At 45.5% G+C, this 26465-nt stretch overlaps 3 protein-coding genes across 6 annotated transcripts; 2 read left to right on the top strand and 1 right to left on the bottom strand.

The window, feature by feature from the left end:
• The first annotated feature begins 2185 nt into the window (after window positions 1-2185).
• LOC125520083 (uncharacterized) lies at window positions 2186-3651 on the top strand. The gene is made up of 2 exons (XM_048684889.2): window positions 2186-2595; window positions 2882-3651. Exon 2 carries the CDS (start codon window positions 3035-3037, stop codon window positions 3452-3454), a length of 420 nt encoding a protein of 139 aa, XP_048540846.1. The 5' UTR covers window positions 2186-2595; window positions 2882-3034; the 3' UTR covers window positions 3455-3651.
• A 13531-nt stretch (window positions 3652-17182) lies between these two features.
• Window positions 17183-22679, top strand: LOC125519850 (beta-glucosidase 24). 4 transcript variants are annotated; one of them, XM_087535624.1, is made up of 13 exons: window positions 17183-17913; window positions 18007-18076; window positions 19621-19679; window positions 19775-19850; window positions 20185-20262; window positions 20326-20413; window positions 20557-20812; window positions 21212-21327; window positions 21443-21660; window positions 21735-21766; window positions 21971-22073; window positions 22144-22252; window positions 22432-22679. In XM_087535624.1, the coding sequence occupies exons 1-13, from the start codon at window positions 17779-17781 to the stop codon at window positions 22463-22465; spliced, it is 1374 nt and encodes a 457-aa protein (XP_087391750.1). In that variant the 5' UTR covers window positions 17183-17778; the 3' UTR covers window positions 22466-22679. The 4 variants fall into 4 exon arrangements, with proteins under 4 accessions (XP_087391750.1, XP_087391752.1, XP_048540585.2 ...); XM_048684628.2 differs by having other exon boundaries at window positions 17188-17913; window positions 22454-22679; XM_087535626.1 differs by lacking the exon at window positions 18007-18076 and having other exon boundaries at window positions 22454-22679.
• Window positions 22680-23244: 565 nt separating this feature from the next.
• Window positions 23245-26453, bottom strand: LOC125519849 (CDK5RAP3 protein homolog). The gene is made up of 9 exons (XM_048684627.2): window positions 26138-26453; window positions 25855-25949; window positions 25673-25767; window positions 25443-25578; window positions 25181-25330; window positions 24572-25087; window positions 24097-24305; window positions 23751-23883; window positions 23245-23494 (listed from the first exon to the last, which is right to left on the bottom strand). The coding sequence occupies exons 1-9, from the start codon at window positions 26331-26333 to the stop codon at window positions 23354-23356; spliced, it is 1671 nt and encodes a 556-aa protein (XP_048540584.2). The 5' UTR covers window positions 26334-26453; the 3' UTR covers window positions 23245-23353.
• Window positions 26454-26465: the final 12 nt, after the last annotated feature.

The raw sequence follows: 26465 nt of genomic DNA on the forward strand, positions 1-26465 counted from the left end.
CCAAAGGAAGGAGGCGCCCCCCCCCCCTCTGGTCCGAATTGGACAAGGGGTGCAGCCCACTTTTCCTTGTTCCTCTCCCCCTCTTTCCTTCTCTCCTACTCCAACAAGGGAAGGAGGAGTCCTACTCCCGGTGGAAGTAGGACTCCCCCCTTGGCGCGCCCTCCTCCTAGGCCGGCCGCCTCCCTCCCTTGCTCCTTTATATACGGGGGCAGGGGGCACCCCATAGACACAAGTTGATCGTCTCTTAGCCGTGTGCGGTGCCCCCCTCCACCATATTCCACCTCGTTCATATCGTAGCGATGCTTAGGCGAAGCCCTGCGTCGGTAGCAACATCATCACCGTCACCACGCCGTCGTGCTAACGGAACTCTCCCGTGAAGCTCTGCTGGATCGGAGTTCGCGGGACGTCATCGAGCTGAACATGTGCTGAACTCGGAGGTGCCGTACGTTCGGTACTTGGATCAGTCGGATCGTGAAGACGTACGACTACATCAACCGCGTTGTGCTAACGCTTCCGCTTTCGGTCTACGAGGGTACATGGACTACACTCTCCCCTCTCGTTGCTATGCATCACTATGATCTTGCGTGTGCGTAGGAACTTTTTTGAAATTGCTACGTTACCCAGCACCTATCGTGACCACTTGCAATGTGGCATCTCTCCAACATCGTTGGGGATCATTCAAGGGGAAGTGAACAAGCACGTCAGCTACTACTCACAAGTAACCAAACACTCTCAAAGTAGGATGGGAGTCACAACTCACGTAAGCTCGATTGCCTCATGTTGTCGTCCATTGCATATGCTTCTTGTGTTTGCATTCTCATGCTCATACATATGTTGTTTGCTAAACGGTGGTGGCGGCCACTATGTATCACGAGTTGGAGAAGAAGCCATTTGCTTTTAGCCATTGTTGGGTCATATTAAATGGCAAGCCGAAGTGAAACCAAGTTGTGGCCGGCCTCAAGTCCGGCAAGAAGATAAATGATGTCTCAAGCTCCAACCAATCAATTGGGTTGGACGATGAAGAGGACGATGTTGTCATGGAGAATGGGAAAGCCACCATGCCAAAGGACAACCGCCAAGTCATGGAAAACAAGTGGGAGAAGGCACATGACGTCCGTGATCCCGTGGCTACCAAAATGTCGTCAACATGGACGGGCATTTTTCCGGTGAGGGAGAGTAAGAAGGAGGAGAGGTACAAGCTCATGTTTGATGCGCAAAAGGAAAGGATGGAGTGGGACCGGAAGAAAGCTGAGAAGAAGTTGGAAATTGAGAAGGAGAAGATCGAGTTGGAGAATCAACAAACGGCGATCAAATGGGAGCTCGAGAAGGCCAAGACATTTGGCGACATAGAGCTTCAGAAGGAGGTTGCAACTCGTAGGGGACGTGGAAGATGCGAGGATCATGTTGGCGGACGAGACCCTCTATGATGAGCATTCGAATAACTGACTTGTGGACAAGGAGAAGGAGATTAACGACCGTAGAAAGTACGAGGCGACGAGGCCCGGATGCAGGCGGAGCAGGACGACCAGAACGCATTCTACTCGAAGCACGCGCCCAGCCAGTGATCCGAGGCCATCCGTCACGCTCGGACATTGATTTCATTTTGCCATGTCCGGTTTGTTGAAGTATGATTTGCTTTGCTTTGTTTTGAACTTGGACATTCGAACAGTTTGTATTGTATAATTGACGCCCATGGATTGCATGGATTTGAGAATCGAAATTTATGATATATGAATGTGCGACGTAACATTTGAGGGGTGCTCGGTAAATGATGTGCCAAATCTGGATGTAGATGCTCTGATAGTTTGGCAGAAAAATCAACTAGATCCAGCAAAGAAATGAACAACACATCCGTTATGGGGCAGAGCGAGGACAGGAGAGGAGCTCCACACTGGCCTTGGCCGTAGCCCCTGGTTTTCTCGGCTGTCAGTCTTGGGATCCCTCCTGTCCTGTCCGTCCGTCCTCCCGTCCGTCGCCACCGTTTTTGAATCCCTCGAGAGCACATATGCACCAAACACCAATGGAACAGTAGCCCGGCCATCACGCAGCGGTAACCGCGCCGTGCTACGGCAGCCCGCGCCAATAAACATTTGGCGCTTTGTCAGGCCAGTTGCACTGCACTGCACCACGGCGGAGCAGCCGCAGCTCGTTTTCAACGGTTGGTAAACCGTAAACAAAGCGAGTGAGAGCCGAGCGAGCCACGGGAAAGCGGCCCAGCAAAGCAAGCGAGCCCCCCTCCCCCATCTTCCCCCTCTCTCTCCTGCGCGTGGTGCGCGCAGTGTGTACGCTGTCCCTGCTGCGGCTACAGCCGCTGTCTGGAGGAGCTCGAGCAGCCGAGCGCCCAGTGGTAGCACTAGACCACTGCCTGCTGCTGCTGCTACCACTACCACCTACAGGCCTACTCATTCAAGAATCTCCTAGCTTTCCCCAAACTCCCATACGGCCTCCTGATCCGCCGGCCTCTGCTCTGAATCCGGAGATCGCTGCCAATCCATTTGCCTTTTCCCATCCGGCGCTCTTCACCTCTGCTGGGCCTGGAGAAATGGGATGCGGTGCAAGAGACGCTTCCTGAGCCAGATGCTTCTTTGATGCAAGGTCAGCTCCACCATCCTCCCTAGTCCCTCATGTGTTGTATTGGATGCTTCCTTTTTCCTGATTAGGTTACCCTGTTTTCCTTCTTTCGCGTGTTCTACTTCTATCTATGGATGTGTTTCAATCTGAGATTTGATGGAGATATTTGTTGCTTCAACTTCTTGATCCCTACGGATCTCATTCCACCACTGAGATACTGATTATTATTATTGTTATTGTGGTGGAAATGATATACTGGTTAAATCCAACCCCGGATTAAATTGTAAGTTATCGGTCCTTTTTCTTGCAGATTTCTAGATCGAGGTTTTAGCGGTCAAAAATCTTGCTTCCAATAAGCTACCAGACGAGCAGAAGCAGCTGCATCAAGCAGTTGAGCTTCGATTTTTTTTTCCCAAGTAATTTCCCAATACAGCTATAGAAAAGGCACTGCTGGATTGGATCAATGGGCAGGGGAAGAGGCAGGGGAAGGAAGCCCATCGCCAATGGCAGGAGCCATGAAGACAAGATGAGCAGCGGCGAAGAGGTCGTGCCTGCCAGGAAGAGGAGAGGAAGGCCCCAAAAGCAGCGCGCCCCGGACAAAGTCGATATACCAGCAGAACCCAAGAACTCGGCAGCGGGCGTTCATGGCGATGCAGAAGGAGGCGACGCAAAGCTCAAGGAGAACGACGACCCTGAAGGCAATGGCAACAAGAGGAACAGGGCGCCCAAGGAGGAGAGCTCGAACCTCGACATGGAGGAGAACAGCTCGAGCACCCGGTCCAGCAACGACGAGTCGACGACGACGACCAGGTCCAGCGGCTTCCGGCAGAACGGGAGCCGCCGGAAGAGCACGCCCCGGCGAGCCGCGGAGGCGGGCCTGTAGCTGCCTGAGGAATTAATGGAGCAGCGGCAACACGCGCTCTTGGATGGATATCTGTTAGGCATGCAGCTGCTCTTCAGTTTTGTCAACTTTATAATTTAGTAGCAACCTTCATCTTCTTCATGTTTACATGGCTCTAGCTACATGGGTGGATGTAAACATATACTCATTGCAAACTATTGAAGTTTTGCTTATGGTGATGAGGAGTGTGGCGCGCTTGAAGTTCACAATTAGCTGCTCTAGGCTACTACTGTTTTACTACATCACATCAGTTGATATGGTGTGCTGTTTCATCACATCAGCATCATCTCTTGGCAACTTTGGTCCGTCTTGTGCACATTTTTGTTTGCCAATTCACCACGGCTAATCCTCCTTGGTGGTATTGGCAAGTAATCATGGTTCCTACTAAACCAAGATACCAAGACTGTTGGCTTAGATATTATCTATTACTTCCATTTGGAAATAAGTGGCGTGGTTTTAGTACTACACTTATTTCCGAATGGAGTGAGTATTTACATGTGGTGTGATAAGAATGTAAGATAAATTAAATCACCCAAGTTCATTCTACCCATTGGTGAAATACGGACATGCTGGATTCAGATGATCTCTGTGTACAACAACCACTGTGCCTTGTGCCGGCTCGGGATACATACTCTTGGATGCGCGACATTGCAAGATACTCCCTCCATTGCATATTTTTTGTCGGTTTTAGTTCAAAACGAGAAAATTTATGGAACGGAGGGAGTATCGATTCAGCACTGATGACCTTGTCGAAGAATGTGACATTCTACACTCGGGACATCTCTCTCCTCTCCAAACCGTAGGGAGGATAAAAAAATTGGTGCACCATGTCGCCACACCCTCCTACGCCGTTAGGTCGTCGCCCCGCCTCCTCCTGCACCAGCTCTCTTGATGTGGGAGTGCGGGGAGAGCACGATCTACATGATAGAGCTCAAGTTTTTCCCCCACTTTAGGGTTTTTAGTAGGGTTACACAATGTTTTTGTTGTTGGTGGTGGTGGCAGCAGTGTCGATCTGGCAAATAAAGTTTTTTCGAGCCTCCTCATCTCAACTTCGTCAGCTACATGGCTGTTGATGGCTCGTTTGGTGTAGATTCATGTCAGCCTCTATACCCGGTGAGGTTAGCCTTTGCAGAGTTTATTAGTGTGGTGTTGGCGGCAGCTTTCATTGGCAATTTAGTCCTATGGCCCCTCTTCGTCGCGTTGGTGCAGCCTCTGATGCCGGCGTGAGGCATGTAAGTTTTTTTTTTTGGATGTTAGAATCTTGGATCCGGTGATCTTCGGGCGGCGACAGCTTCAAGGGTTTGTTCTCCGGGGCGGTAATCCGCCACCTCAACAGTTTGTTCTCCAGGGTGATAGTCCAGCAGGACTGCGCTCCGGTGATGAAGAGGCGGCGGCCATCAGCTCTTATATAACGAAGTAGGCGATCAGCCCTCCAAAGACCTTGATGTATTTTCTTTATTTATTTTTATTTAAGGATGCGTGCACTGCTGGTTTGATCCATAGATCTGAGACCTTTTGGTTAGAGAAAAGGGAAGAATGTGACGTTCCATTCAATTTGATCACTGTTCCTTGAGCAATTGATAACATCATTAGTGTCCCATCTGAATCAACTCAACACAGTCGCAGCAACCAGCAAAAAAACGATCCAGACACCATCATGTCCTCTCCACAGAGCCAGGCGTGGCCTTCATGATTCTGCGTGAATGAATGCGTTTAAGGGCCAACTTCAGCGCGCGACCCCATCCTGTCCGGATATGCCTGTTTAGACTAAAACGGACAAACCAGACAGCCCAGCGCACGGACGTAAACGGGTTTTTGTCCATTTTTTGTCCGCTTTCGACCCATCCTCGGTCCAAATTTAGGCCATTTTTAAAGTGAAACAGGCAGCACGCGGACAGGCGGGACGCGCGGGCTTGTCCTTCCCTGGCCCGCTCGTCGGTGGCACAAAGCATCATCCCGTCGTCCCATTTCGCGCCATTTCCCCCCAAACCCTCCCACGTCCCGCCCATCACCCTCCCCGTCCATGGCCGATGCCCCGCCGAAATCCGACGGCCAAGCCGTCGACCCGCCCGGAAAGGTGAAGAAAATGAAGAAGGCGGCCAAGAAGAAGCTATGGTCGGAACTCACGCCGACCGAGCTCGCAAAGCTGGACGCGGAATCAGCCAAGAGGAGGAACAGAACGCCGCGGCCAAGTTTGCCGTTGAGCGCGATGCGTTGGAGGCCGCGCGACGCAAGACCGACGTCGAGGAGAAGGAGGGCATCGTCAACAAAGCGCACGCCCTCCTCATGCTTGGGATTTGCCGTCTGGCGGGTTTCTCGGCAACGGCTGTCGGCCCGGTGAGCACAGGCTCGTCAGTCGCTAGCCTCCGCACTACCCCTCGCCGACGTCGCGGACCACGCCTTTGTCGCCCGGTTTTTCTCCGCCAAGGCATGAAGGACAGACCCGTTTCTCGGGGTCGCCGGACATTAGCGTGATCGCGTCGTCCACCCCGCGCCCGTCGACCGTCATCGACCTCAATGTCACGCCGGGGTTCAGCAGCGGCGGCCGGCCGTCCATCGAGATGCAAAGAAAGCAAGCACAGCCACCGTCTACGTGCACCATGCCGACGCACCACGTCCTGTTCGACGAAATGTCAACGCCAAAGCCAACAGTCGACGACCCCTTCTACAACCAATTCATGAAGAATGTCATCTACAAGGGTGGGCATGGCGGTGCCTATTGTTGGGTAACGTAGCATAAATTCAAAATTTTCCTACGTGTCACCAAGATCTATCTATGGAGTCATCTAGCAACGAGGGAGGAGTGGATCTACATACCCTTGTAGATCGCGCGCGGAAGCGTTCAAGAGAACGGGGTTGATGGAGTCGTACTCGTCGTGATCCAAATCACCGATGATCCTAGTGCCGAACGGACGGCACCTCCGCGTTCAACACACGTACAGCCCGGTGACGTCTCTCATACCTTGATCCAGCAAGGAGAGAGGGAGAGGTTGAGGAAGACTCCATCCAGCAGCAGCACAACGGCGTGGTGGTGATGGAGGAGCGTGGCTATCCCGTAGGGCTTCGCCAAGCACCGCGGGAGAGGAGGAAGAGAGGGAGGGCTGCACTAACAGGCAGAGATCAGATCACGTGTTATGGGCCGCCCCTAGACCTCACTATATATAGGGGAGAGGGAGGAGGGTGCGCCCCCTCTAGGGTTCCCCACCCCTAGAGGGGCGGCAGCCCTAGATGGGTCTTGGGGTGGCGGCCAAGGGAGGATTCCCTCCCCCCCAAGGCACCTAGGAGGTGCCTTCCCCTCCTAGGACTCTTCCTTTAGGGTTTCCCCCACCCTAGGCGCATGGGCCCTAGGGGGAAGTGGCGCCCCAGCCCACTTTGGGCTGGATCCCTTCCCACTTCAGCCCATGGGACCCTCCGGGATAGGTGGCCCCACCCGGTGGACCCCCGGGACCCTTCCGGTGGTCCCGGTACAATACGATGACCCCGAAACTTGTCCCGATGGCAGAAACAGGATTTCCTATATATAAATCTTTACCTCCGGACCATTCCGGAACTCCTCGTGACGTCCGGGATCTCATCCGGGACTCCAAATAACATTCGGTAACCACATACAAACTTCCTTTATAACCCTAGCGTCATCGAACCTTAAGTGTGTAGACCCTACGGGTTCGGGAGACATGCAGACATGACCGAGATGACTCTCCGGTCAATAACCAACAGCGGGATCTGGATACCCATGTTGGCTCCCACATGTTCCACGATGATCTCATCGGATGAACCACGATGTCAAGGACTTAATCAATCCCGTATACAATTCCCTTTGTCTAGCGGTATGATACTTGCCCGAGATTCGATCGTCGGTATCCCGATACCTTGTTCAATCTCGTTACCGGCAAGTCTCTTTACTCGTTCCGTAACACATCATCCCGTGATCAACTCCTTGATCACATTGTGCACATTATGATGATGTCCTACCGAGTGGGCCCAGAGATACCTCAGTGACAAATCCCAGTCTCGATTCGTGCCAACCCAACAGACACTTTCGGAGATACCTGTAGTGTACCTTTATAGCCACCCAATTACGTTGTGACGTTTGGTACACCCAAAGCACTCCTACGGTATCCGGGAGTTGCACGATCTCATGGTCTAAGGAAATGATACTTGACATTAGAAAAGCTTTAGCATACGAACTACACGATCTTGTGCTATGCTTAGGATTGGGTCTTGTCCATCACATCATTCCTAATGATGTGATCCCTTTATCAACGACATCCAATGTCCATGGCCAGGAAACCGTAACCATCTATTGATCAACGAGTTAGTCAACTAGAGGCTTACTAGGGACATGGTGTTGTCTATGTATCCACACATGTATCTGAGTTTCCTATCGATACAATTCTAGCATGGATAATAAACGATTATCACGAACAAGGAAATATAATAATAATCAATTTATTATTGCCTCTAGGGCATATTTCCAACAGTCTCCCACTTGCACTAGAGTCAATAATCCAGTTCACATCGCTATGTGACTAACACTCAAGGTCACATCCCCATGTGACTAACACCCAAAGAGTTTACTAGAGTCAATAATCTAGTTCACATTACCATGTGATTAACACTCGATGAGTTCTGGGTTTGATCATGTTATGCTTGTGAGAGATGTTATAGTCAACGGGTCTGAATCTTTCAGATCCGTATGTACTTCGCAAATTTCTATGTCATCTTGTAGATGCAACTACTACGCTACATTTGGAGCCATTTCAAATAACTGTTCTACTTGGAGCTATTCTAAATTGTTGCTCCATTATACATATCCGGTATCTCTACTCAGAGCTATCCGGATAGGTGTTAAGCTTGCATCGACGTAACTCTTTACGTCGAACTCTTTATCACCTCCATAATCGAGAAAATTCCTTAGTCCACTAGTTACTAAGGATAACTTTGACCGTTGTCCTGTGATCCATTCTTAGATCACTCTTGTACCCCTTGACTGACTCATGGCAAGGCACATTTCAGGTGCGGTACACAGCATAGCATACTGTAGAGCCTATGTCTTAAGCATAGGGGACGACCTTCGTCCTTTCTCTCTATTCTGCCGTGGTCGAGCTTTAAGTCTTAACTTCATACCTTACAACTCAGGCAAGAACTCCTTCTTTGATTGATCCATCTTGAACTCCTTCAAAATCTTGTCAAGGTATGTGCTCATTTGAAAGTACCATTAAGCGTTTTGATCTATTCTTATAGATCTTGATGCTCAATGTTCAAGTAGCTTAATCCAGGCTTTCCATTGAAAAACACTTTCCAAATAACCCTATATGCTTTCCAGAAATTCTACGTCATTTATGATCAACAATATGTCAACATATATCTATCAGAAATTCTATAGTGCTCCCACTCACTTCTTTGGAAATACAAGTTTCTCATAAACCTTGTATACACCCAAAATCTTTGATCATCTCATCAAAGCATACATTCCAACTCCGAGATGTTCACTCCAGTCCTTAGAAGGATTGCTGGAGCTTTGCATACTTGTTAGCATCTTTCAGGATTGACAAAACCTTCCGGTTGTATCACATACAACCTTTCCTCAAGAAAATCGTCGAGAAAACAATGTTTTGACATCCTATCTACAAGATTTCATAAATAATGCAGTAATCGCTAAATAAATTCAACAGACTTTTAGCATCGCTACGAGTGAGAAAGTCTCACCGTAGTCAACTCCTTGAACTTGTCGGAAAACATCTTAACGACAAGTCGAGCTTTCTTGATGGTGACATTTACCATCATTGTCCGTCTTCCTTTTAGAATCCATCTATACTCAACAGCCTCACGACCATTGAGCTGTTCTGTCAAAGTCCACACTTTGTTTCCATACATGGATCCTCTCTCGGATTTTATGGCCTCGAGCCATTTATCGGAATCCGGGCCCACCATCGCTTCTCCATGGCTCGTAGGTTCATTGTTGTCTAGCAACATGACTTCCAAGACAGGATTACGTACCACTCTGAAGTAGTACGCATCCTTGTCATCCCACGAGGTTTGGTAGTGACTTGATCTGAAGTTTCATGATCACTGTCATAAGCTTCCACTTCAATTGGTGTAGGTGCCACAGGAACAACTCTTTGTGCCCTGCTATACACTAGTTGAAGTGACGGTTCAATAACCTCATCAAGTCTCCACCATCCTCCCACTCAATTCTTTTGAGAGAAACTTTTCCTCGAGAAAGGACCCGATTCTAGAAACAATCCCTTATTGCTTTCGGATCTGAGACAGGAGGTATACCCAACTGTTTTGGGTGTCCTATGAAGATGCATTTATCCGCTTTGGGTTCGAGCTTATCAGCCTGAAACTTTTTCACATAAGCGTCGCAGCCCCAAACTTTTAAGAAATGACAGCTTAGGTTTCTCTAAACCATAGTTCATACGGTGTCATCTCATCGGAATTACGTGGTGCCCTATTTAAAGTGAATGTGGTTGTCTCTAATGCCTAACCCATAAACTATCATGGTAATTCGATAAGAGACATCATGGTATGCATCATATCCAATAGGGTGCAGTTATGATGTTCGAACACACCATCACACTATGGTGTTCCAGGATGTATTAGTTGTGAAACAATTTCCACAATGTCTTAATTCTGTGCCAAACTCGTAATTCAGATATTCATCTCTATGAGCATATCATAGATCTTTTATCCTCTTGTCACGACGATCTTTCAACTTCACCCTGAAATTACTTGAACCTTTCAATAATTCAGACTCGTGATTCATCAAGTAAATATACTCAACATCTACTCAAGTCATCTGTGAAGTAAGAACATAACGATATCCACTACATGCCTCAGCACTCATTGGACTGCACACATCAAAATGTATTACTTCCAACAAGTTGCTTTCTAGTTCCATTTTACTGAAATTGAGGCTTTCAGTCATCTTGCCCATGTGGTATGATTTGCATGTCCCAAGTGATTCAAAATCAAGTGAGTCAAAACGGTCCATTTGCATGGAGTTTCTTCATGCATATACACCAATAGACATGGTTCGCATGTCTCAAACTTTTCAAAAACGAGTGAGCCCAAAGATCCATCAACATGGAGCTTCTTCATGCGTTTTATACCGATATGACTTACATGGCAGTGCCACAAGTAGGTGGTACTATCATTACTATCTTTTGGCATGAACATGTGTATCACTAGATCGAGATTCAATAAACCATTCATTTTAGGTGTAAGACCATTGAAGGTATTATTCAAATAAACAGAGTAACCATTATTCTCCTTAAATGAATAACCGTATCACAATAGACATAATCCAATCATGTCTATGCTCAACGCAAACACCAAACTCGATGGTAGAGGGAGCGTGCGATGCTTGATCATATCAACATTGGAAACACTTCCAACACATATCGTCAGCTCATCTTTAGCTAGTCTCCGTTTATTCCATAGCCTTTTGTTTCGAGTTACTAACACTTAGCAACCGAACCGGTATCTAATACCCTGGTGCTACTAGGAGTACTAGTAAAGTACACATCAACACAATGTATATCCAATATACTTCTATCGACTTTGCCAGCCTTCTCATCTACCAAGTATCTAGGGTAATTCTGCTCCAGTGGCTGTTCCCTTTATTACAGAAGCACTTAGTCTCGGGTTTGGGTTCAACCTTGGGTTTCTTCACTAGAGCAGCAGCTGAATTGCCGTTTCATGAAGTATCCCTTCTTGCCCTTGCCCTTCTTGAAACTAGTGGTTTCACCAACCATCAACAATCGATGCTCCTTCTTGATTTCTACTTTCGCGGTGTCAAACATCGCAAATATTTCAAGGATCATCACATATGTCCCTGATATATTATAGTTCATCACGAAGCTCAAGCAGCTTGGTGGTAATGACTTCGGAGAACCATCACTATTTTATCTGGAAGATCAACTCCCACTCGATTCAAGCGATTGTTGTACTCAGACAATCTGAGCACAAGCACAACAATTGAGCTTTTCTCCATAGTTTGTAGGCTAAGAAAATCGTCGGAGGTCTTATACCTTTTGACGTGGGCACGAGGCTGAAATCCCAATTTCAGCCCTCAAAACATCTCATATGTTTTGCGACGTTTCAAAAACCGTCTTCGGTGCCTCAACTCTAAACCATTTAACTGAACTATCACGTAGTTATCAAAATGTGTATGTCAGATGTTCGCAACATCCACAGACAACGTTCGAGGTTCAGCACACTGGGCGGTGCATTAAGGAGATAAGCCTTCTATGAAGCAATAAGGACAATCCTCAGTTTACGGACCTAGTCCGCATAATTGCTACTATCAACTTTCAACTAAATTTTCTCTAGGAACATAACTAAACAGTAGAACTGAAGCGCGAGCTACAACATAATTTGCGAAGACCTTCTGACTATGTTCAGGATAATTAAGTTCATCTTATGAACTCCCACTCAGATAGACATCCCTCTAGTCATCTAAGTGATTACATGATCCGAGTCAACTAGGCCGTGTCCGATCATCACGTGAGACGGACTAGTCAACATCGGTAAACATCTTCATGTTGATCGTATCTTCTATACGACTCATGCTCGACCTTTCGGTCTTCTGTGTTCCGAGGCCATGTCTGTACACATGCTAGGCTCGTCAAGTCAACCTAAGTGTTTCGCGTGTGTAAATCTGTCTTACACCCGTTGTATGTGAACGTTTGGAATCTATCACACCCGATCATCACGTGGTGCTTAGAAACGAACGAACTGTCACAACGGTGCACAATTAGGGGGAACACTTTCTTGAAATTTTAATGAGGGATCATCTTATTTACTACCGTCGTTCTAAGTAAACAAGATGTATAAACATGATAAACATCACATGCAATCAAATAATAGTGACATGATATGGCCAATATCATATAGCTCCTTTGATCTCCATCTTGGGGCTCCATGATCATCTTGTCACCGGCATGACACCATGATCTCCATCATCATGATCTCCATCATCGTGTCTCCATGAAGTTGTCACGTCATCTATTACTTCTACTACTATAGCTAACGGTTAGCAATAAAGTAAAGTAATTACATGACGTTTATGTTGACACGCAGGTCATAAATAAATTAAGACAACTCCTATGGCTCCTGCCGGTTGTCATACTCATCGACATGCAAGTCGTGATTCCTATTACAAGAACATGATCAATCTCATACATCACATATATCATTCATCACATCCTTTTGGCCATATCACATCACATAGCATACCCTGCAAAAACAAGTTAGACGTCCTCTAATTGTTGTTTGCATGTTTTACGTGGCTGCTATGGGTTTCTAGCAAGAACGTTTCTTACCTACGCAAAAACCACAACGTGATATGCCAATTGCTATTTACCCTTCATAAGGACCCTTTTCATCGAATCCGATCCGACTAAAGTGGGAGAGACAGACACCCGCTAGCCACCTTATGCAACTAGTGCATGTCAGTCGGTGGAACCAGTCTCACGTAAGAGTACGTGTAAGGTCGGTCCGGGCCGCTTCATCACACAATGCCACCGAATCAAGATTGGACTAGTAACGGTAAGCATATTGAACAAAATCAATGCCCACAACTACTTTGTGTTCTACTCGTGCATAGTAACTACGCATAGACCTAGCTCATGATGCCACTGTTGGGTAACGTAGCATAAATTCGAAATTTTCCTACGTGTCACCAAGATCTATCTATGGAGTCATCTAGCAACGAGGGAGGAGTGGATCTACATACCCTTGTAGATCGCGCGCGGAAGCGTTCAAGAGAACGGGGTTGATGGAGTCGTACTCGTCGTGATCCAAATCACCGATGATCCTAGTGCCGAACGGACGGCACCTCCGCGTTCAACACAAGTACAGCCCGGTGACGTCTCCCATACCTTGATCCAGCAAGGAGAGAGGAAGAGGTTGAGGGAGACTCCATCCAGCAGCAGCACAACGGCGTGGTGGTGATGGAGGAGCGTGGCTATCCCGCAGGGCTTCGCCAAGCACCGCGGGAGAGGAGGAAGAGAGGGAGGGCTGCACCAACAGGCAGAGATCAGATCACGTGTTATGGGCAGCCCCTAGGCCTCACTATATATAGGGGAGAGGGAGGAGGGTGCGCCCCCTCTAGGGTTCCCCACCCCTAGAGGGGCGGCAGCCCTAGATGGGTCTTGGGGTGGCGGCCAAGGGAGGATTCCCTCCCCCCCCCCCAAGGCACCTAGGAGGTGCCTTCCCCTCCTAGGACTCTTCCTTTAGGGTTTCCCCCACCCTAGGCGCATGGGCCCTAGGGGGAAGTGGCGCCCCAGCCCACTTTGGGCTGGATCCCTTCCCACTTCAGCCCATGGGACCCTCCGGGATAGGTGGCCCCACCCGGTGGACCCCCGGGACCCTTCCGGTGGTCCCGGTACAATACCGATGACCGCGAAACTTGTCCCGATGGCCGAAACAGGATTTCCTATATATAAATCTTTACCTCCGGACCATTCCGGAACTCCTCGTGACGTCCGGGATCTCATCCGGGACTCCGAATAACATTCGGTAACCACATACAAACTTCCTTTATAACCCTAGTGTCATCGAACCTTAAGTGTGTAGACCCTACGGGTTCGGGAGACATGCAGACATGACCGAGATGACTCTCCGGTCAATAACCAACAGCGGGATCTGGATACCCATGTTGGCTCCCACATGTTCCACGATGATCTCATCGGATGAACCACGATGTCAAGGACTTAATCAATCCCGTATACAATTCCCTTTGTCTAGCGGTACGATACTTGCCCGAGATTCGATCGTCGGTATCCCGATACCTTGTTCAATCTCGTTACCGGCAAGTCTCTTTACTCGTTCTGTAACACATCATCCCGTGATCAACTCCTTGATCACATTGTGCACATTATGATGATGTCCTACCTAGTGGGCCCAGAGATACCTCTCCGTCACACGGAGTGACAAATCCCAGTCTCGATTCGTGCCAACCCAACAGACACTTTCGGAGATACCCGTAGTGTACCTTTATAGCCACCCAGTTACGTTGTGACGTTTGGTACACCCAAAGCACTCCTACGGTATCCGGGAGTTGCACGATCTCATGGTCTAAGGAAATGATACTTGACATTAGAAAAGCTTTAGCATACGAACTACACGATCTTGTGCTATGCTTAGGATTGGGTCTTGTCCATCACATCATTCTCCTAATGATGTGATCCCGTTATCAACGACATCCAATGTCCATGGCCAGGAAACCGTAACCATCTATTGATCAACGAGCTAGTCAACTAGAGGCTTACTAGGGACATGGTGTTGTCTATGTATCCACACATGTATCTGAGTTTCCTATCAATACAATTCTAGCATGGATAATAAACGATTATCACGAACAAGGAAATATAATAATAATCAATTTATTATTGCCTCTAGGGCATATTTCCAACACCTATGATCCCTACGAGACCCAAAGTCAGGATGGCGGCGGCCAGTACGTTGCCGATGAAGACAATGAGACCCACGACCATGCTGACTACGACCATGGTGACTCGTGGCATGAAGATGATGACATCTATTGCGAAGGTGATGATGATGAAGCAGAGGAAGGCATTGATATTGGGGGCGAGCCATTGTTAATCGACGAGCTCACCCAAAGAGCGGAAGCACAAAAGAGGAAGAAGAGCATTCGTACGGGATCACACTCACATGAGGAGGACAAGTTGATTTGCCAAAGTTGGATGGAGATTGGCAAAGATCTGAGGACCGGTGCGCAACAAAAGGGACTTGTTTTTTGGACAAGAGTTCATAAAACATTCCATGAAAGAAAGTTGTTTGCGCCCTACCAATTTGCAAGCGACCGTGGCATCACCTTGATTCAAAAGAGGTGGTTGTTCATCCAACAAGAATGCAACAAGTATTATGCCGCACTTGAGAGCGTTGAAACATAGCCCGTGAGTGGTCTCAGCATTGGGGACATGGTATGCTCTCTTATCTTTCGTTTCTACGGCCATGAGACTCCAGCCTTCTATATGTTTGCATGTTCAATTGTTGTTGATCGTGTAGGCATTTCAATCTTTGGAAGCATTCAAGGCCCGGCACAATGACAAGCCATTCACTCTTACGTATTGTTGGACGCTCATAAACAATTGCCCTAAGTTCAAAGATCAATACCGTGAACTTCAAAGGAAGAGAGGCAAGAAGACGGTCGCGTTGGCCGGAGGTGGAGATAGTGAGGCGTCAAAGAGGCCGAGGGGCAAGACCAACTCCAAGATTGATGACATATGTGATGCGTCATCCGTGGCTTTGCATGAGACTTTGCATGGCATATGATGTCTCAAAAGGATGCGAGGGACAAGAAAAAGCGACAAAGCAAGAACGAGCAAATGAAGCAATACCTAGAGCTTCAAAGGAAGAAGCTTGGCGGCCAAGAAGAGAAAGATTGACATGGAGGAGGCATCCCGGCAAAGGCAGCTCGACATCGAGGCCGCCAAGTCACGGCCAAGCAGAGGCAGCTCGACATCGAGGCCACCAATGCCGCAACCAAAACAAATGAGGTGGCCCTAACGATCATGAGCGTGGACTTGATCAAGATGAGCGAGAAGACGAGGAGCTGGTTTGAGGCCAGGCAGAAGGAGATGTTCGACGCCGACGACCTGAACTAGGTGGTCTGTTCGGCCGTGGCCGTTCTTTTTGGAGGCTGGCATGGGTGGCAGTCGCTGGCTGTGTGCCGGCGAGAAACCTATTCATTTTGGAGGCTAGATGTATTGTCGGCCATTGGCTGTGTTGCCGGCGACAAAACTATTCATATGTAGGATGGCTCTGTTGCCGACGAGGACGTGAAGTCGGTTGTGTTGCCAGCGTGAACTAGGGCCGCTGGCATGAACTAGGGCGTGGTTTATTCCAAAATTTGAGTTTGAAAAGAGAGGCAGACAAGATGCGATCAAAGGATGAGTCCGCGCCTTGGCCACACGACCACCGCATCCTAGAAATGGCCCGGATACGGTCTCATTACCCGCCCAAACGGATAGAATCCGGACCAAACGAACGTCTGTTTGGGGTCATGCGCTGAAGTTGGCCTAACCGCAGGAGTGGATGGATGGAGGGCTCAACTTTAACCTGTCACATCGAGTCCAAATTGCAGCGCACCATCCATGGCCTGATTTGGCAAGTACCATGGGCCTCGAGCTCGTCCGGACCGTCGAAATTTGGGGGCTCCGAAAGGTGATTTCCGTGGATGGAATGTATGAGCTCACTTGGGCGTTGCTCTGCCTGCTAAAAAGAAAAACTTGTGCGTTGCTCTGCTCCGGCAAACCGTGGTGGCGGTGCCCTACTCTAGAGCAAAAAATAGCAATTTATTAGATCATGGGTGCCGGCACTGTTTAAGATTTGGATATGCGTGATTATTAATCTGTGGGAGGAGGTCGTGCTTGGGTGCTGCTGCTAGGATCGGAAGGTGGCACTTTCTGCCTCCCCTAGACCGGTGACCCCTATGCCTGGGAACGGCTGGTCGTGCATGGGACCAGGAATGTGATGCCTTTCTCTTGTTCCTTCGATGCTCAAGACTAATTTTTCAATCAAACCTATACAATGTTCTTTGCGCAAGAAGTTATTTGAGTATATACTCCTTCTGTAAAGAAATATAAAAACATTTAGACCATTTCTTTACGGAGAGAGTATACTACATAAGAAGACACATAAGAACCCTGTTTCGGAAAAAGAAAAACAAGCTTCGGCTCAAACGTTTACGTGTTTTACCTGTAAACAAATGTAGTACGTTTTTGCGGCTTAACGTCTTCAAAAACGGCTTACTCTCTGTAAACAAATGTAGTACGTTTTTGCGGCTTAACGTCTTAAAAAACAGCTTACATTTGAGTACACAAGGAGTAGCTCTCATGGACCCTTTATTTAGAACATACCTTTCTTTTAGGGAAAAGGCATACTTAAAATATACCCCTTCTATAAATAAACAAATATAAGACGTTTATATTTGTATTTTTCTATAAAGAGGGAGTATTTTTCAGCATCATTAGAAAAAAAATCTGAAAAATCTAGTATAAACTTTATGACAATCAGGTGACACGTTATAGTACCTGAACCACCGAACACTGTGTGCTCGACCGGCGATTCAACGCGGCAAAGATTTCGCTGGTGACTGTTGGCTCGGTGGCAACACTGGCGCGGATCATAAAGCAGCCACTGCACAATGATTTCCGCTTCTTCCACCACCCAGTTGCTCTCCATCTCCAGAAATAGAAACACACTATATATAACAAGCCCCGGTGAGCACATTAGCACACGGAGAGAAAGAAACAAGAGGAGCACACACAGCCATGTCCCTTCTACTCATGATCTTCTTGCTTTCCTCGACGGTGGTGGCGGCACAGGCCGACGTGAACCCAGGCAAGATCGCAAGGAGTCAGTTCCCCAAGGACTTCCTCTTCGGCACAGCCTCTTCGGCTTACCAGGTAAGTTCTAGCACAATCTGGAGATTGCTGGAAGAGAAGCTACTGGAACGAAGGAGTTAAAGCTCTGACGCGCCTTGTGTGATGCTGATGCAGTATGAAGGTGCTGCGAGGGAAGGCGGCAGAAGACCCAGCATCTGGGACGCCTTCACTCACAATCACCCAGGTCCTTGTTTCTGCTCATGCACAAGATCTTTTGCCTCCATTCCAAAAAAAAAAGAGAGATCGCACACACAGCGTTTCGTCTTTGTTTTTTTTAACCTGTCCTTAATTTGTCATAAACAAGCTAATGCATTCCTATTCTATTATTTTCCATATCGTCGCAACTACTCCCTCCGTCTCATAATGTAAGACGCTTTTTGACACTAGTGTAGTGTTGAAAAACGTCTTACATTATGGGACGGAGGGAGTACTTACCAAGTTACCAGGGTACATGGCATGAGATGCCTGGTAACTCACAAAAGTAAACGTCACAGCTTGCCTTCTGGACGTAGCCTCCTTCCCAGGAGGGCTAGCACACAAAATGAAGAGCTTCTACTCCCTTCGCCCCGGTCCTAAGACAACTAACTATGAACAGCTGAACAGTAACTCAGCATAAAATTGAGAGGTTAATCACTTGAAATTTCCCACACACAAAAAGAGTACTTGCCACTCGGCTTCCAAACAAGCGAGCAAAAATGATGATTTTCGAATGAACAAGAACATATAATCTAGTGATCTCTACTAGCATAGTATAATGCCACTTTTTTAGCGGGCCCGTTCCATAATAAGTGTCGTGGTTTTAGTTCACTAAAAAACTAAAACCACTAATAAGTGTCGTGGTTTTAGTTCACTAAAAAACTAAAACCACAACACTTATTATGGAACGAAGGGGGTACTAGTTAAGTGTTTTCTTGAGCATAACATATTAACATGTGAATAACCTTAAATAAAGAAAAACATTGATGTAACATGCGGGCCTGATTTATAGAATTTGAAAGTACTCTTCATACAAAAGCACATCTAATTAGGACTTAAAAGTGGTCTTCAGCCACCTGGTCAACTGATCTGTGAGGAAACAAAGGTAATTCATTATTCAGAAAGGTCATAGGCTCATAGCTTGTAAAGGGGCACGAATGTTCATACGACACCTACCAACAAGCACAGCCAAAAGACAAAAGCAAGCGCAAAGAGAAAAAATGATTTGAACGTCTAATAGTTTAAACAATCACTCTTCTTACTCTATACTTCAGTTACCTCATGTGAAAATAGCAACAAACAAAAGATTTTATTTTTTTGGCTTTGGAGAGCATCTGCACCCTTAGCAGCCATACTTTGGACGCTAAGATAGACACATCAGTTTTCTATCTACGGTTACATCTTTAAGCTTCATTTGCCATATCTCCTAGCACCACCCGTAGGTGTTAAGGACCCAAAAAATCATTTACACTAAACGATATACATGAACTGATTTAAATAACTTTTTAGCTTTGTACTGAATGCTAAGCTTAGCGCTGCCGGCAAGCATTTTGATCTTAGCGCCTATCCTCATATCCCTTAGCATTGATGCTGGCCAGTGTCTCACCTTTAGCATCTGCTCCATAACTCAAGACGGTTTACCTATGCATGAAAGAAGTGCTCCCGTAATCTCAATGTCAATTCATTCATGTTCAGAGTTTCAGACTAGCTATGGTGATTTGTAATTAAAGTTCCTCTAATTTCTAAATTCAGAAAAGATAGCAAATGGAAGCAATGGAGATGTAGCAATAGACTCCTACCACCGGTACAAGGTAGTGCTTATACTGATTATGCTAACTAGTGACCATTCATATATATCCACCTCAATGCATAATACTATCAGGTGTCATCCACCTTGTTTGTGTAGGACGATGTCAACATCATGAAGGATTTGGGCTTTAATGCCTATAGATTTTCTCTTTCTTGGTCACGAATTCTGCCTAGTAAGTATTCTCATAACCTTTATTCTGCCTAGTAAGTATTCTCATAGCCTTTTACAGTTTTCTTATACATGTAGGGCTTATATTCTCGGCTAATGGTAAAAGAATCTTGATGACCTTATAGTTAAATACACTTCAGATGTGAAGTGCGCAACTAATCCCACACGTTTTGAACAAAGCCAGCTAACCAGTCGTTACTACAGCCAAAACTTGCAAACCTTTCCCACTGATATGCACCGAAACCCTGACACACTTCTAACTGAGAATCGATCTAGATTAACAAGAAATAGATATTGATCACAATCAACTAGCTCATGCAATGGTACCATGGGTACAGGTGGGAAATTGAGTGGAGGGGTCAACATGGAAGGAATCAATTACTACAACAATCTCATCAATAAACTCATTTCGGAAGGTAAAAGTTGGTTTCTGGTATTATTATGTGTTTGCATCCTATAATGTTTAACCAACAATGCAGGTATTGAACCATTTGTAACCCTTTTTCACTGGGACTCCCCGGAAGCATTAGAACAGCAGTATGGTGGCTTCTTAAGCCAGCTTATTGTGTAAGTAAAACATGACCTATCGACTTATGAATATTTGTTCATGGATCCAAACTCATTACTCTGATCAACAACAAGAAACAAGATGATATTCTAAGAAAAAGAAAAGAAAACTGAACTTATTCAAGCTGTGCCAACATTATCAGGGAAGATTTCAAGGACTATGCCAGCATCTGCTTCAGGGAGTTTGGTGACAGGGTGAAGTACTGGATAACATTCAACGAGCCTTGGAGTTTCAGTATTGGTGGCTATTCTAGTGGTACATACGCACCTGGTAGATGCTCGTCTTCGGCAAAGCCAGGTTGTAGCATGGGAGACTCGGGAAGGGAACCTTATATAGTAGCTCATAATCAACTTCTGGCTCATGCAGCAGCAGTTCAAGTGTACAGAGACAAATACCAGGTACGACTTGGATTTCTTCACTGTGGTTATTTTCAGTAACAAAATACAGGTGAAGAACTATGGCAAATAGATTAAAACACATTCTAGCATGTGAACAGTACATACAGTATTAGCATAAATCTTCTAACTTATGGCCATATGAGGTTCCTCGCAGTAGAACCAATACACCAGAAACATTCCCTACACAATCTACTCTCAGAAGTAAGGACTGGCAGCTTTCGATGTATACAAAACTGTCAGTTGCCACAGATCTTCTAGTTAAATATCGACCATACAAAATACAATGGTATCTCCTAACAGGAACAAGGAAAGTCTAAATAGTTTTATTAACAAACATCCATACCTTTTGCCAGCTTGTTATTTTACAGTGATATATTCAATTAGTCATTAATCACACAGATAGAGCAAAAAGGGAAGATCAGCATTACAATAGTTAGTAATTGGATAATTCCCTACACAAATTCCAAAGAAGACAAGGATGCTTCCAAACGTGCATTGGACTTCATGTATGGATGGTGAGTTCAGTAAATCCAACATGTGCTTCAGGTTTATCCATGAAGTTTCAAGCCACTGCAATTGGCAAATTATTGTAACTTTTTTATTCACATAACTCATTCATAAATTGAACAGGTTCATGGATCCCTTAACCAAGGGACATTATCCACTCAGCATGAAAACACTGGTTGGTAACAGACTACCAAAATTCACAAAAGAGCAGGCAAGGGCTGTAAAAGGATCATTTGATTTCATTGGCCTTAATTATTATTCAGCAAGATATGCAAAGAATACTAAACACAATAGCAATAGTAAAGAAAGCTACAGTACTGATTCACAAACTGATCAAAGAGGTATGTAAGCTATCTGATCTTTATTCTGCTTTCGAATAGATCAGGTGAGCTAATAGTTTCTCCGCATGCAACAGTGGAAAGAAATGGAACGTATATTGGCCCAAAGGTATGACTTGCTCACAGACATATATCATCTTTATTCATGTTGGACATTTGTAACCAGGTCTAGTTTTATACTCCCTCCGTTCCAAATTACTCGTCGCAGAAATAGATGTATCTAGAACTAAAATACATCTAGATACATCCATATCTGCGACAAGTAATTCGGAACGGAGGGAGTACTATTTAACGGAAATATATTTGTCTCCAGGCTGGCTCTTCTTGGCTCTATATCTATCCAAGAGGAATAGAAGAACTACTGCTATATACCAAGAAGACATATAACAACCCTACTATATACATCACAGAAAATGGTAGAAAAGCATAACTGCAAACAATGTCAATTTGCTCCACTGCTTACTTGAAGAAACACTCATATTGCAGGTGTTGATGAAATTAACAATGAAAATTTACCTCTTCAAGAAGCCCTAATTGACAATACCAGAATAGAATTCTACCAGCAACACATATTCTATGTTCAAAGAGCCCTAAAGTAAGTTTGAAGATTGACTACATGTAGATAATTAGATTCGTTAATAACTACTCCCTCCGTCCCATAATATAAGAGCGTTGCGTTTTTTACACTAGTGTAGTGTCAAAAACACTCATATATTATGGGCGGAGGGAGTAATATCACAATGCTTAAACTCGATTTATGCCAAAACAATGAAGTATCTGCATGACATGTTGTCAGGCAAGGAGTTGACGTACGAGGATACTTTGCATGGTCACTATTTGACAACTTCGAGTGGGTGGATGGTTATAGTGTTCGGTTTGGTCTTAACTACATCAACTACAAGGATGGTCTGAAACGATATCCAAAGCGATCAAGCCAATGGTTTCAGAAGTTTCTTCATCACTAAAAATTGTATTGTATAAGCCTAACTCTTTTATGTAGTACAGTGTCAGCATAATGGATACATCCTATTGTGATAGCTAGCATTCATCAGTATAATACTCTGAGTAGCTCACTTGTACCTAATATGGTATGGGTAACTTCATTGTAATTTCCGGAACATGCTACTGTTTCCAATGTAATAACATTAAGTAAGGGATAACAGATGTAGTCCCCCTTGATCGCAAACCAATTTAAAAACGTATTGGGATGAACACATGGCATTTGTAAGCACTAAACAAGCAATAGATGTTCCAGTTGCTTCCAGTAAATCACAGCATAGCAATAATTTAGCACTGACATCAGGCCTTATCATTTGCTACTTAGGTCATATAAATACTTATGTTGGGTGAGTGATCAAATACCATTTAGCATTTTTCAGGAACTTCATTGAAATGATTGATAAAATTGAACTTTTTGAGACCACATGACATTATTCACAGGCCAACTTAACTGCATTCTATACTGCACTCATGTTGCGTTTCTAGTGCCCTATTATGTAGACTGCAGAGCATATTCATAAGGCTGAGTCCGATATTCAAAATGCAATTAAAGCCATACATAGTTTAAGAAGATTTATGGCAGAAAAATCATCGCAAGAACAAGGACTATACGTTGCAAAAGTAGATAACATAAGATATTCAACCTGCTTTACATATCATTTATTTTGGTTCAGGGACGAAGGTACAATCAGTCAAATCACCCAGCTAACTGACTAACACTTGAACTCGGTAAATTATTAATCTCTCCAATTATATGCACTGGTCTGCTATCAAACATAGATGAAAGCGTTGCCTCAGAGAGCTTCTTTAGTTCCCTTGTTTTTGTAATTGCTGCCTCCTAACATTAGAAAAGTAAAATTGTTAACAACAGGTTGAGTACAGAAAGCACAAGGAAAATAATAGTGTTTGGATTTATTAGCCCACGATGGACCAAAAACTAGTCCTTCAGCAAATTTAAATTAGAAGTAAGAATGCAGTTGTTCACAAGACCACTTTGGATGGAGAGCTTTTAGGGTAAGTGACGTAAGTGCGGACCACTGAGAACAATAATATACATGTAATCAAACGCTATGATAGAAAAAAAAATCACATACTTGCTTCGGCCAGGATGATGATAGTGCATTTTGCAGCTCCATACGCTTAACTGATAAATCACCTAAGCCTTCTCGCAGTTTCACCTCATGATGTTTCTTTTCCTCTAAGGTTGACACTAATCTGTCCAAAAACCTTGGAACAGCAAAGGAAGCAATGTCAGTAAAGGAAATGTTAGAAGGAATATGTATTTGTTAGGGACAACTGTGTTAATTTGAGCCTTCGAGACAACGCTACGAGGAATAATAAGTGCACTACTGTAGCAACAATGGAAGACACAAGTCAGTATCATTTGTTTAGGTATATAGGATAAGCAAGAGTGTAAACTTTCAAGGTAAACCTTCTTACCTTTTAGAGTTGAGGATCATTATAAGGTCAAGAGTTTTCTGGTTGGTGAGCAGAGAGATTGCTGAGGAAACTTCCACAAGCATATTCTCCAAACGTTCAGGAGTATACTGTTGGAGAACGAAAGGTGAGACTGCTTGCACCTGATGCTGTAGAGATGATGTATCAGCATTTCTCATCTCCGCTGAGCGCAGGATCAAAAATGATTTTACCTGTTTCAAGTGTCAGAAATCATGAGCTAACCTCGGACTAAAAAAAGAAGCTACAATATTGGTTATTTTGCTTATTACTAAAAAGGGGCAGGTTGGCAAAGCAGCCTTGTACAAGTGCAATAACAATACTATCATCGTGATTACTTAAAGAGAGACCTTTGATATACAAAACATAAGACCTTAGAATGGATAATTGTTGTAATTATATGACATGCATCTAAAGCATTTACACTTGTCTAGAAGGGGGCATTAAAAATGTCAAATACCTCAAGTAAATCATCCAGGATATTATTTCTGTACTCCTTCTCCAGCAACTGACTTCTTTCCTCAGTTAAACATTCATATTGCCCTGATTCAGTTGGGGCATTCTCGACAATAGCACTTTCTTCAGGATTATCAGTTGAGATGTCCCAGCAAATCTGATTCTCGGATGTATCGCACGTAAGGCCTTCTTTGTCTGCAGATGGATAGGCTGAAGCACCAACACCGTAAATTTCAGAGCCTGCCAACTCTATATTGGCATCAATAATTTCATAAGACCCAAAACCATTGCCAGATTCTTCCACAGGTTGTTCCACCGCACCAATGTCCCAGTCAATACCATTATTATCCACTGAAATGTCCCAATCAATATCATCTGCAGGAACATTAGAGTCGATGGGTTCTCCTCCGTCCATTGCTGTTCCAAGTGAATTCTGCACCTCTTTACATACTGAGACATGCAGGGAAGGAGGATTAGCTTGCAACTGTTTCAGATTGTGTACCACAGACTTGTAGTTCTCCTAAATCAATAAACACAGGGTTAAAATTCACAGGAGTTGTATAGCAATTTCCAGAACCAATATTTGTTATGTTCCTCGTAATACTGGCTATACCTTATCCTCAGTATGGCAGTCCCTAACAAAAGTTGTATAGTAGTCCATGGCCTGTGAGACAGTATCACTGTTCAGGACTTCCAAGATTTTGCTAAATGTTGATGGAAGTGTTTTTGCAGATTCTATCAGTTCTTGCCGCACATCTATCCCCTACACATAAAAGTCAAAGCAAGCAGCACATGAATACAACACAGTAAGCAACAATACCAACACCCATAAACCCAAAAGGCCAAAAGAGTTTCTCTCAGATAGAGAAGCTAACCTGCAGACCAAGCTCCTGGCAAGCTTCCGCATACCTAGTTGCTGAAAGGGCAGCAAGTCGCTTAATGTCAGCCTCCCTGCGGTCCAGTTCTGCTAGCTGCTGCTGAGTCTTCTGCATCTGTTTCCTCTGATATGGTCTTGAGGTAGCCAAAGAATGGATTTGAAATTGAATATGAAGATGCTAGGTTAAGCAGAAGAATAAAAACGAGAGACCAAGGAAAGGCTTAGTACATGTCATAGTTCACATTCTGGACCATGATCTGAGCTGCCTCTCCAAGAAAAACATGGTCCTTCTCATAAGCTTTAACGATCGACTCCCATTCGCCCTAAACATCACATTTGCATCAAAACATATGTGAGTCCCCGCACTCGCAGATACATTTATCTAAACAACAAAAAGTAGTAAATCGTACCGCGGAGCCTGTCAGGCGGCCAAAAATGTTCCTGCTATCGGTGTTGGATTCCAGGAGTATGCTGTATATCTTCTTCGCTTCAAGGTACCCAATTTCTACAGAACGAAAGAACACAGGTACAGAATTAGATTCCACGCTCACATAATTATTACCAGCAGACTGCGGGACTAAGGAGGACTGTTGTAGAAGCAAGTGGACGAGGGTTTTGCCGTGGGGATTTCGCCAAACTTACACAGACGCTGCGCAACCGAACCGAGAGCTAAGCCTGAGAGGGAGGAGTTACCTTCGAGCTCAAGGGTTTGGAGGTAGGGGTGGATGTCCCGCGGGAGGGAGGAGAAGGCGGCGGCGAGGCGGGCGCGGATGGCGGCGAGGCGCTTCCGCCAGTCCTGCGGCACCCGCTTGCGGTCGACCAGCCACTCCTGCAGGCGGGCGAAGGCGATGTCGATGGGGAGGCTGCGGATCTCCGCCGGGTCGCGCATGGCGGGCACCGGGTCGGCGGATCGACGGCGGGGGAGGGGGCGGGACGCCGGCCGGAGCTTTTCGGGAAGATGGGGAAGAAAGTATGGACTGCGAGTCTGATTTTTTTTTAGTGGGGCGAGTCTGGTTTGCAG

The sequence above is a fragment of the Triticum urartu genome, chromosome 7A (assembly GCF_056163025.1).
Source record: "Triticum urartu cultivar PI428250 chromosome 7A, HENAU_Tu73, whole genome shotgun sequence".
NCBI lineage: Eukaryota > Viridiplantae > Streptophyta > Magnoliopsida > Poales > Poaceae > Triticum > Triticum urartu.